This window comes from Pogona vitticeps, chromosome 2, assembly GCF_051106095.1.
Source record: "Pogona vitticeps strain Pit_001003342236 chromosome 2, PviZW2.1, whole genome shotgun sequence".
NCBI classification, from domain to species: Eukaryota; Metazoa; Chordata; class Lepidosauria; order Squamata; family Agamidae; genus Pogona; species Pogona vitticeps.
In genome coordinates this window covers 196,977,902-196,990,603 of record NC_135784.1, presented here as the reverse complement: position 1 = coordinate 196,990,603, position 12,702 = coordinate 196,977,902, and the positions used below count along the sequence as shown (strand labels likewise).

General features: G+C 36.9%; 1 protein-coding gene across 2 annotated transcripts in view; it reads right to left on the bottom strand.

Annotated features, from left to right (window-relative positions):
- Positions 1-488: 488 nt before the first annotated feature.
- TEX15 (testis expressed 15, meiosis and synapsis associated) overlaps positions 489-12,702 on the bottom strand; it is an 80,511-nt gene continuing 68,297 nt past the window's right edge. Inside the window, exons 7-8 of one of the 2 annotated variants that reach the window (XM_078384797.1) lie at positions 6,584-11,985; positions 489-649 (exon numbers count right to left, since the gene is read on the bottom strand). In XM_078384797.1, the coding sequence (XP_078240923.1) occupies positions 632-649; positions 6,584-11,985 (5,420 nt within the window). In that variant the 3' untranslated portion in view covers positions 489-631. Of the gene's footprint in view, positions 650-2,336; positions 3,972-6,583; positions 11,986-12,702 lie in introns of those variants that run through there. The other variant, XM_078384796.1, reaches the window with a different exon arrangement.

Here is a 12,702-nt window from a genome sequence, read left to right as displayed (position 1 = left end):
TAAGAAAAACTGCAAGTGAGATGTTCCAGATATTCATTTTGATTGAAAGCACAACATTTAGTAGTTTCCTCATTATTTTCACTGAAAAATGGCTCTGACTCTGAATTACATATAGGTGAACTGCTGGAAATCACAGATTTCACCCCAAAATCCTTCCCAATTCTACCAGGTCCTGGTGATAAAAGGATGCACCATATTCAGGCATTAATCCTGAATAACTTCCCAGAACATTTGGGTTTAAATAATTGTGCAGATTTAAGGAACCATGTAATTTTGTCACTGAAGAAAGTCTTCCTGCAATGTCTCTGGTAACTGAACATTCACTGATGATAGAGAGACAATTTGCCTCCCCCCTCAAATGATGCAAAAAATTCCTGTTTGTGTTCTTTGGCATCCTGACAACTCTTCCTTCTCTTGTAGAACTTCTTTAGCTGGCTAGATTTGGCTGACTTGCTGCATGTCTGAATTAACAAATTTAGGTTTATTTGATGAAGATTCAATACATTCAAAGGAATAAGCAGCTTTCAATTCTTTTAATTGTAAAAGCGAGACAGATGACTTCTTTCTCATTGTTTACATTCCAGGTACTGTCTGGAGAATCCTTAAGTTTTGTTCTTTCTCTTTTGAGGTATTATATTTCCCACTCTTTCTGCAAAATGTAAATCAAATTAAGTTTTACAATGTTTTAAGTAATTTGTGTAATACCAGAGTATCAATAACATATTCATATTTGTGCCGAGTTGTTTATTTGAAAGTATGCAGCTTGACTTGGACTTATGAATTTATTTCTAAAAGTTGGCTTCATTAGTATTTTTTAAATTTGTCATACCGTTAAGTAGTACAGTGGTACCTTGACTTACGAACGTCTCTACTTACAAACATTTCGAGTTACAAATGGTTCCAGTCACAAAATTTTGCTTCGACTTGCGAACAAGAAAATAAAACTTTTCCTGCCCTTTTTTTGACGTAAGTTCATCTTCGGTCAAAAGAAGAAAAAAGAAAACAATTCTCCCCCTGGTGGTAGAGTACGGATTAACCGGCTTTGCATTAGTTCCGATGGGAACTAATGGCTCTACTTGCGAACAGCGCCTCGACATAAGAACGAAAAACAGCCGGAACTGATTAAATGGTTTTTAATGCATTCCTATAGGTAATTTTGCCTCGATTTACAAACTTTTCGATGTACGAACACAGTTCCAATACGGATTAAGTTCGTAAATCAAGGTACCCCTCTATTGTATTTCTTAGTAGACATAGCATCTCTGTTCTACTGTTGCATTTGTATAATCGGTAGGTAAATTAAGACTACATTTCCAGAAATTATTTAAATTATTGGGCTAAATCTTAGCGTGTGGTTGCACCTGGAAACAGACTGCATTTGGGATCACTTGTGTCGTATGGTATTTCTCTTCAGGAAGCTTTTCCTTAGGGACGGGCACCCTGAGAGGGTTTTTTAAATGGATTGTTGTGTTCTGTTTTAAAATGTGTTTTTAGTATTGATTTTATTAACCATTTTAAATATAATACTTATTTAATAATTTTAAAATATTTCTATACCCACTGTTTTAAGCTTTTAAATATTGTCTTTTAATTGCTGTAAGCCACCTTGGGTTCTTTTAAGAAGGGGTATGTGTGTGTAAAAATACAGTGGTACCTTGACTTACGAATATCCCTACTTACAACCACTTCGAGTTACGACCAGCTCTGGGTGCAAAATTTTGCTTCTACTTGCGACTGGAGCTTCCACTTATGAACAAAAAAGGCAGGGGAAAAGCGGGAAATTCAAACTGCTAACTGTAGGTGGCGATGAGGCTGCTTCTTTGTAGCTCTTTCGCCCCAGCAGTTAGAGAGCGTGCATCGGAGGAGGAGGCTTGGGACTGCTTCTGAGAGCATGTGTGCGTGTTTGCAGGGAGGCTTCGGGCTGCCTGGTAAGGTGCTGTTTTCAGCTTTTTAAAAACTGTTCTGGGTGTTTTTGCAGCATGGTTTTGAGCTAGGGGGGCTTATATTTCTGTGCTGTGATGGGTCTTGGGGGGTTTCTTTGTTTTTTGGTCCCCCCATTTCCAATGGGTCTTGGGGGTTTTGTTGCTTTTTGGAGTGTTTTTTCGCATTTCCAATGGGTCTTGGCGGGTTTGTTTGTTGGCTTTCCCCCCATTTGCTATGGGTCTTGGGAGGTTTGGTTGCTTTTTGGGGTTTTCCCTATTTCTGATGGGTCCTGCATGCTTCCCTTGCTTTTTCCTTTGCATTTCCGACCTGCCCCCTTTATTCTCTGTGCATTTCCGATCTGCTCTGTTTGTTTTCTGTGTATTTCCAATGGATCTTGCACGCCTGATTGCTTCCCCCCCCCTCTTTCAGCCGGAAAGGATGAATTGCGTTTCAAATGAGTCTTGCAGTGGGTTTTTTGGTGATTTTTTTTTCTTCGGCCAGAAGGGATTAATTGCATTTCAATGCATTTCTATGGAAATGGTGCTTTAACTTACGACCATTTCGAGTTACGTCCATCTTCTGGAACGGATTATGGTCGTAAGTGGAAGCACCACTTCATTTTAAATAAATAAATAAATAAATAAATAAATAAAATAAAATAAAATAAAATAATAATAATTGTGAAGTAGCCTGATGCAATCTATTTTCCAGCAACCATACAACTTACATAGGTGGAATTGTTCTCCATGCAAACCCTGATCTATGTCCAAGCTGAACCTTTCAGTCCTGCTGTAGGGTTATTACTTGTTAGAGCCAGGACAGAGCCTCGTGGCGCAGTGGTTAAAACGCTGTACTGCAGCTAAAACTGTGCTCACGACCTGGGGTTCAAATCCCAGGTAGCCGGCTCAAGGTTGACTCAGCCTTCCATCCTTCCGAGGTCAGTAAAATGAGTACCCAGCTTGCTGGGGGGGGGGCAATGTGTAGCCCGGAGAGTGCTTGTAGCGCTATGGGGCAGTATATAAGTCCTAAATAAATAAATAAATAAATAAATAAATAAATAAATAAATAAATAAATAAATAAATAAATATGCCTACTGATGGAAGGGTCACTGTAAGGGAGATTGCTCCCTGCAAAGTGATCTCTTCCAGTGCAATTGAATGTACAACTTCCCACCACCTGATCCTACCTTCAGTGATACCAAGAACATTTATTACACATTTTTGTCATTCAAGACATATTGCACATCTGGTTATGTCTAAAGAATTATTTTTATTAAGGCAGGATATTGATATAAACCTCCAAATATTTTTTTGCGTTTTTAAGTCTGAAAATGCTTATCAGACATCACAACATACTTCTCTGTTTTACAATTTTAATAACACCTGAGGTATCCTAATTTGTAGCTTAAAGGCTAAAAGTTAGATATACAGGGCTCGATATTTGGAATCAAATATTTAATACAGAATTTATTTGGATACTTTTATTATTATTTAGAGATGGGTATGAACCGTCAGTTCAGTGGCTGGCGCCACTCTGGCCCTTCAGCTGCATAGCTGTTCCATAGGTGCTCTGACTTTTTTGCCCTGTCTCATCTGGCAGATGCCCACTCAGAGGCATTGACGCAGCTTCTCAGCCCTGCCTCCTTTAGTGCACGCCCTCTCTTCTACTACTACTACTACTACAACCACCAACCACCACCACCATCATCTAACAAATACAAAAAACTGTCTTTAATTAATATTTCATAACAAATACAAGTTTTAACCAAAAATCAAAGTATAAAGATCACTATAATATATAGGCTGTTCCTCATATTGCTGATATTTTCAGCTCTGATGGTGTTATTTCAGAGGAATTATATTCCGTGGCATAGTTCCCAATGCTCTGATGACTATGGGAACTATGGAAATATGTTTCACCCACAAGTGAGTTACTTCTGTTGTCGGGTACATATATTTTGTTATTTTTTCCAATTCTACTTCTGGACTTGCAATGTCAATTATTCAGATATTTCTTCATTCTGATGTATTATGCTCATGGTGCTCTTCTATAATAATAATAATAATAATAATAATAATAATAATAATAATAATAATAATAATAATAATAATAATAATAATAATAATAATAATAATAATAATAATAATAAATGAAAATTATAAAAACCCTGACTGGTATTATATAACAGACACAAGTTTTAACTAAAAACCTAAGTGTTAAATATTGGCTCAGTATGTATGCTGTTCCTAATCTTGCCATTTTTTCTAGCTGTGATGGTGTTATTTCTGAGATCTACAACTGCTTATAATATTGTGCAAAATTTCTTGATATCGTTCCTAAAAGCCTCAATAATTATGGGAATAATAATAATATTCCCAATGATTCCCATACTACTACTACTACTACTACTACTACTATGAATAATATTAATAATAATAATAATAATAATAATAAATAAAAAAATAAATAAAATGTTACTGTTATTGTTATCACCACCATCATCATCACATTTTCTTACCATATATCAGGGCTAATATGTCCACAACCTCTGGCATGTTTGGTATCAAATATTGACAATAGCCCAAAATTAAATGTTAAATTCTGCTCATTTTTCTTCAACACTAAGGATTTCTATATTTTATGTTTTTATTTTATTCTTTATTTATGCTTTTATTAAATATTCTGTCCCTCTTTCAAAAATACATAATAATTACAAAATGCCAGTTATCAATATTCAAAAACAGAAGCCTAAAAACAAACTCCTGTTCAAGGCCTGGCCCAGGTCAAATCCATATGAATAACCTAGATACTGCTAAGAGGATTAAGCATTTTGTTTAAATATTAATTTAAGCTGTTCAAAAACAGATATGTACAGCATATATAATTTGAATTCATATGAAATGAAGGTAATCTCAGCTCAATGATACTAAGAGTTCCCATTAGTTTTGTTTTGCAGAATTTAAATAAGGGGACTTATGATGGCCTATTCAACCTTTGAACTGCAGAGCTGGAAGGGACCTTATGGATTATGAAGACCAGCTCCCGCCAAGGAGGCACAACGGAGAATTGAACTCCCAACCTCTGGCTCCGCAGCCTAAGCCACTGAGGTATCCAGCAGCATTAATTCAGATAAATACCAAATGACCGGGGGGCAGGGCGGAGGAGTGCTTATGATCTATCAGATGTTTCTTCATTCCTAAGAATGCTAGATATCATATTATTTAAATCCAGATGAAAATGATGCCTCACCATATTAAGGGTGAGAAACCTCCTTCAGCCTGAAGGCCAAATTCAATTTCAGAAAAGTTCTTAGGGACAAAGGGTTCAATAACACATGCCAAAAGAACCCCGTTATACCAATTTTGCCGTTATTTAGATCATTTCAAAATTTTCTGTTCATAGGATGCACAGCTAAGATTGATTAATTTCCTGTGGCATTCCATTTATTTTCTCCTCACCAGTGATGTTGTTTTAAAATGTACTGATCATGTATCTAATAATTTTGATTCTCCAAGTGTGAACATTGCGGTTGATTTGTTTACTTTGCAAAGGGCTCAGGTTTTTGGACCCTATGGCCACTTCATAGCCACTGGAATAATACCCTTAAGAAAAATTAAAGGCATCTTGGTAAATTCTTGGTGTAGCAGCAGCCACAAAAACAACAGGAACCCATCGCTCAGAAGGCGACAGCCTTCGTCCCCACTTGTGTGTAGGGAAAGACGGCTTCAGCAGAGAAAGGGCCATTTCCTGCTTGGGATTGTTTGAGAGGGAAAGAAAGAGGCGTCGGCATTTATTAATAAAGTTTCTTTTTAAATTAAAAAGTGGATGGGTGGGCCAGGCAATGCCCTAGAGTCATCACAATAAAAGAATAAATTTAAAATACTTGCCCTATGTAGCCTGCTAAAGTGGTTTAAGTAGTTGGAAATGAAATGATTCTTTTCACAACAATGAAAATGTACCCACTGATATACACACCATATTACAGTGGTGCCTCGCATAACGAGTGCACCGTTTAATGACGAATCCGCACAGTGATCTGTTTTTTGCAATCGCTAATGTGATCACATTGCGATGTTTTAAATGGTAAAACATTGCGTTGCGATCATCGGTAAGCGTTTCGCTTACCGATCTTCGCATTGCAATGTTTTTAGAACAGCTGATCGGCGGTTCCAAAATGGCCACCGCAAGCATTTTCGCGCGGTTTCCTCGCTTAGGCAGCGAAAATGGCGGCACTATGGAGGATCTCCGCATAGCGGTGAGTTTGGGCCCCATAGGAACGCATTAAATGAAGTTTAATGCGTTCCTATGGGGTTTTTAGTTCCGTTTAGCGATGTTTCCGGATAGCAATGATTAATCCGGAACGGATTAACGTCGCTATGCGGGGCACCACTGTATATTAAAAAATGAATCAATTCACAAAAGGGGTGAAAATAAAATGATTATTTTGGCACATGTAATCTAGCCCTAAGGCAAAAAAATAGAAACAAAAATACCAAAATATTTAGCTTAATGCTCCTACTGTCTGCAAGTAATCATTAAGAGGAGCACTGCAACTTTACATGATGCGAACCTCAAATGGGCTTGATTTGGCCCCATGGCAGCAGGTTCTTCGCCCTGACAATATACATTAATTTAAAATAAAATGCTGAATAGCCTTACCTTTTTCTTTTTCCTTTGAGACTGATCTCTCTTTTCTGCATCTTCTGAAATTACATCAACTGGCCTTTTATACAGAGCATGGGAACTCCGAAGGCTACCGGTATCTTTATTGTCATATCCTTCACTGACATTCAGATCTGCTTTCACATTCTGCCTTTTCAACTGGCATGCTTTTCTCCAGTTTTTAAGCATTTGATGTATGACTAAAGGAAGGGGTGATTTTCTTTGTTCAGAACAGATAAACCTCATGTGCTCAATGGTTTTCATGATTTTCATAATATGAGCCATTTTTCCTAAATCTTTTCTTTCAGCTAACATCAGTTTTTCAAGAAGGGAAGAAAACTGGTTGTAGTTACATTCTAGTTCAGACACAGTACTCCCATAATTTAAACAAACGGTATAAGGTACCAAATCAACACACATGGAGATGGGAGTCTTAGATGTTTTTAGCAGGTTTCTAGTTTCTGAAAGTTCTGTAAGCTCTCTTGTGAGAAGATGGCGTGCATATGGGCAATTTACATTTTCTGGATACTCATATATAACATTCAATTCATCTTGAAGTTCAGAGATAGCAGACTCTATGATTTTTGAAAGGTTGTCTTTCCGGTAAGATAAGGAAGCCATTTTTTCTTGGGACCGAAAGAGTTCGGGTAGAAGTGATAAATCAAACCATAATAAACTTCTAAATCTTGGTTGATTTTCTTTGCTTGCTATTGAGTTTTTAAGGAAAAAAACTGTTTCGTATGTCATTGCCATTTCAGTATAAACCTCAACAGCTTCAGGTTTCAAAATCAAAGGGTTTATGCCACCATCTTTCATAAATCCCAGCACATTTTCTTTTGTGATCAAAACACTGACATCCTCTTCTTGCAGAATCTGAAAATACTTTTTCAGCATTTCCATGTGCTCTGTACATCTGAACATGAGCTGCTGTAATCTTTCAGTGTTTGCAGACTGTGCTTCATCCAGTATTTCACCAATGCAACAAATGTCCTGAGGTAGAATAAGAGAATCTCTAGTGTAAGGGCTTGCTTTTTGTTGCCCATTTCCCTTTTCAGAAATATAACATTCTTCTGCAGATCTCTTTGTAATGAATTCTATCATATGTTCATATGTTTCACAACACTTGGATAAGACAGTTTCATTGGACATTTGACCACCTTTTAAGTGTTCTTTTAAGGATTTTGTTCTCTCTCTCCACACAAGGCTTTTAGCAGCATCAAAAAATATGTGCTCAAGGCCAAACAATGATGTTTTTATATTCATCTCTTCACAAGTCTTTATAAATTCTACCTTTGTAGCAATAATTTCCACTATAACCCAAAAATGGTCTTCTTTTTCAGCATTCAAATTAATGCGTGGGAGGCTCCTAGATAAATTTAGTAAATTCATTGTAGTTTTTCTTATATCTTCTAAGTCCTCTAAAGTATCACCATAGTTAGCTCCGCAAACATATGGTACAGAAAGAAAAAAATCAGTGGCATTGAAATCACTTGTCATCGCTGCTTCACATTCCTTGATTTCACGTCTTGATTTCAAGAAGGTATAGTAAGAGCTATTTTCCCATCTTGTGTTCTCAAAGATGTCTACTAGTTGTTCGTGATAGCTCTGTAACTCACTAAGAGCACTGTATTTTAACCTCCTTTGAAATGCAGGGTAGAAATTTGACTGTTGTTGATAACCTGACTGATCACCAAACAACTCATTACACAGTGAATCATCATACCAAAGTAAGCTTCGGAAAGTTGGTTCACCTTCTATAAACCTCTTCTTATTTTCTAAGAATTCAATTGTTTCCATTATAATTTGTAGTTCAACCAATGATTCTATAGCTGAAGGCTTTAATTTACAGCTGAGTGGCATGTTTTCCTCCACACTCTCAAGTATGGCTCTGGAAACCAGAACGCATTCAAAACAGCAACCCTGCTTTTTTTCAAAAGCTTTAATAAACAAAGGAAGAAAGTATCTGCAAAATATAATCTGATCATGTAAAAAATTCGAAGATGAGGTTTCATCTGCCTTTTGCAAGACCTCTGACATTTTAATTTTAAAATCAGAACACTTTAGTTCAATCTCTATTTGTGTACATTTAATGTCACAACTGTGATCTATATAGTTGTTGGAATATCCACCTGAAAATGGGTTTTCAGTCATTCTAGTCCCAGGGAATATACAATGTTGATTTGTTTCATTTTGCTTGATATCACAAGAGGCAATGGATAAAGTAAAGTTTGCATTAATAGTTTCAATGTTGTGCTCTGAAACAATGCTTAACGGTGAATTGGAGTAAAGCCTTGTACTCTTTGAGCTAATCTGCTTGCTGGCAGATTCCTTAGGTGGTGTGATGTGACCTGCATGAGATGTTTCTTTCTGTTCTAAACTTATGAATGGCTTCAGAGAAATGTCATTCATGATGTGTGGCTTTAAATTAGAATTTTTTTCCTTGATTTCCAATACCTCACTTTCTCCTACTTTTTTCCCTTCATGCTCTGGTAGCACAATGTTATGAGACAACAGAAGCAAGCCATTATCTACCAAGGGCATAGGTGGCAGCACATATCCACTTGATGAAACTCTCTCATTATTCTTCTGTGCTGGAGATACTTCCAGAATTCCGTCTTCATTAGAAAAATCATTTTCCAGGATCATAGAATCATCATCTGACTGAAGAGCATTTGCCTCCGCAGAAGCTTTTACAGTGGTTTGAAGTGATGTGACAAATGTAACTGTACTCATCTTTACATCAGATTTACAAGTGCCTTCATCTGCTTGATGGACAACTAACTTTTTTGGTTCAGGGGCTGAATTCAAACATTTTGCAATATTTTCACTTGCACAGCTACTTGCTTCAGAATTGGAGTTTTCCTTTGTGCTTTCCATGGTAGTTGTCACATTTTCTTTGATACAATTTTCATAATTGCTCTGCTCATTTATCATACTGTGCTCATCAGCACTGGTCAGTATAATGTTTCCAAGCTGCATCGTATCTAAGTTGGTAGATGTTTCAGACACTCTTTCCATTTCTGTTATTGTCATATTTCTTACACTGGCACTGCTACAAGACATATCTAAAAAGGAACCAGGTGTTACAGAAAAATCAACAGGTGAAGATTCACAGGGTAACACTTCATGTGTTTTTGATGAGTCACCTGAATTTCCCCTTCCAGCGTTTGTCACATTTTTTAAAGACTGAACTCTCCTCTGAGCTTTTCTTAAGTGAAACATTACTCTATCTATTTTTTGGGAAATAAGTTTGTTTTTACATAGCGATGCTTCTGTGTTAAGTGTATTCAAAATATTCTTAATATGCTTTTCCGACTGTGCTATCTTTGTCAACCGCCCCTTTGACAATGAAAAAAACATTTTAGATGAACAGCACTTAAGTTCTTTCTTTCCATTATAAAGATTATGCTTATTTTTACTTTGTGTATATTTTTTCATCATTTTCTTTCCCAACCATTTTGTTCCACTTCTTTGTCTTGGACATTTATTAGAACGTTTTCCAATTTCTAATTTTAGTTCTGATTGAGATGAGTTGGTTACTGTAATTTGTAAGTCAGGAAACACTAATTCAGGTGATTTTCCTACCACAGAAGAGTGCGCACTATATAAATAATTATTCTCATTCTCATTCATAGAGGGATTTCCTGATATCTCAGTATTCTGACTTGCTTTTCTTAACAAAGTATCCCAATCCATTCGTTCTAGTAAATAATAATAGGCATCCTTTTCATTAGTCATGTTTCCATGATTACATGGCTTATGTGGTACTGACAGACATTTTGTACATTTTCCAAGCACCTTTTCAACCTCATTAGGAATTTTCAAGTCCTGGGTATTAATATCCCCACATTTCACCTCTATAACTTCTTCAAACATTTCTGGAACATTCCCTTGTTGAGACAAGTTACTGTTCAATAAGTCAGAATTTGAGTCTGAAGATCCTGCATAAACCTTGTTGCTGGTACTCTCTTCAGCAGAAATCTCCTTTATGTCATTTATTGTACATACTTCTCTTATACTTATAGATTCTTTTGCTCTTTCATACGTTGAATACATTTGTTTAATGCTTCTTTGGGTTTCAGACATGTTTGAATTTTCAGACTCTACAGCAGTTGGAAACTTATTTTGTTCAAACTGCTCTGCACTAATTTCATTTGAAGGCCACTGACAGATAAAGTTATTCTCATCCCAGACTTCCTTCACAACATTTTCAGAAACAATGCTTTCACAAATTCCCAACTGTAAAGTAGGATTCTGTAAAGTATGGATTTCACCAATATGTTCTCCTGATGAAGTACAGTTGCTTCTAACACATTTTGTACCATTATCTGTTGTGCATTGTACCCCAGAAGTGTAAATGTCATCATCCTCTAACTGGCTAGTCATTTCTTTTCTATCAGCCATCTCATCAGTTTCAAATGTTTCATTTATGGGATTTTGTTTGGATATACAGATGTTAGTAACCTCACAGGACAGTGGTTTGATAATAACATGTTTCTTGTTAATTGGATGAGAATCCTGACATTTCCACTTATCATCCACTGTTTTAGAAGAATTCAGTTGTGAGGAGGTCACTTCTGAGTATGTCATTCCCTTTTCTCCTTTGGAATTATCCACCATGACTCTATGTGGATTGTTGCTGAATTCCTTAGATTTTAATAACCCAAGAGCTAGATAAGTTTCCAAAGCATGATCAGTACGAGTATTCTGAGAAGACAGAATTTCTTTGTTTACAATACCTAGCCCCTGATCACCACTTAACAGATATGGGGACACACCCTCTTCTGTAATATTTTGATTCCATGTTTTATCTGTATAGCATCTTTGGCTAAACATATTCTTGGAATTAAAAAGGAAAGAATCCTCAGGTACAGTGTTAGGTACTCCTATAGTGGCAGATAATTTCATTTCCAAATTATATTCCAGTTCGTTTTCATGATGTGAAATTCCACTGAAGCCAGCCTCTCCATTTTGCTTCCCTAGGATTTGCTCTCTTTTTGTTAACCTTGGATCCTTAATTACTTTTGAAGTTATTACAGTACTTAAGGCACTATCATAGATAGGAGAAATTCCAGAATGTGTTTTACTTCCCATGTGTTTACTTCTAATATCTCTGCAGACATCCATAGGGGAAACATACTGAAGAGCTGGTTTATCTATTTTCACATTTGTGGCATCCCATTTTCTAGTTGAATCATAGTTCATTTTTCTACCTTGGGATTCAGCAACAGAACTACTCCAATTATGAGCGTCCCCAGAGAAAGGGGAGACTTCAGCAGATGCATTATTCTCAGCATTTTCAGCACAGGTGTCTACAGGCTTTCTGAAATGTTCATAAATCAGCTGACTTTTACCTATCCTTGTCACTCTTGTACAGTTTTCCAGTGGGAGACTTCTTCCTGTGGATGGAAGGTAAGAGATAAAATTTCAAATTTCATTTTTATTAAGGTTATGAAACCTTAGATATGGAAAAAATGCTTTGATCAATCTATAATGCAGTCTTATCAGTCAAACTGTGGCAGTTTTGATAATGCTTTGCTGAACTGATTCAAGGTCCTGCTAGGAAAAAGCCCTGCCATAGCCTCAGTGAGACAGTGGACTCAGGGAGTGGAGTGGCAGGTGATAAATGCATCACTCCCCTTCTCACCACCACCATCCCAGAAGGGCTTCTTCTCACAGCAGCTGCTTTCTTCAGAACCACCACACCACATCATCCTCTTCAAACGCACAGGAGCCATCCAAACAACAAGCATTTAAAGTCAGCCATTTTATAAAAACCTATAAAAAGGAATTTCTCAGAGTAAAGGCATGACTGGAAGGATGTCCAGGCAAATCACTGTGATCTCCCTAGTAACTTTCTCACCGCACCTTGGATCTAAAGTATCTTTGGAGACAGGCACAAAAATAATAATTTCTATGGATACCCTTACTGTAAAACTTTGAGGACTCTGGAAATCAGGCCTTTAAAAATAGCTGGCTCTGAAGAGAGCAGGTTGCTGCAGTGTACCATGTGACTCTTCTTCTCAGGGAGAGGTGTGTGGGGAATGTTGAGAGGACTCTTCTCCAATGGAGAAGAAACGGTGCGTGTCTCCTCCTCGTGGGCTGGATCATGCGGC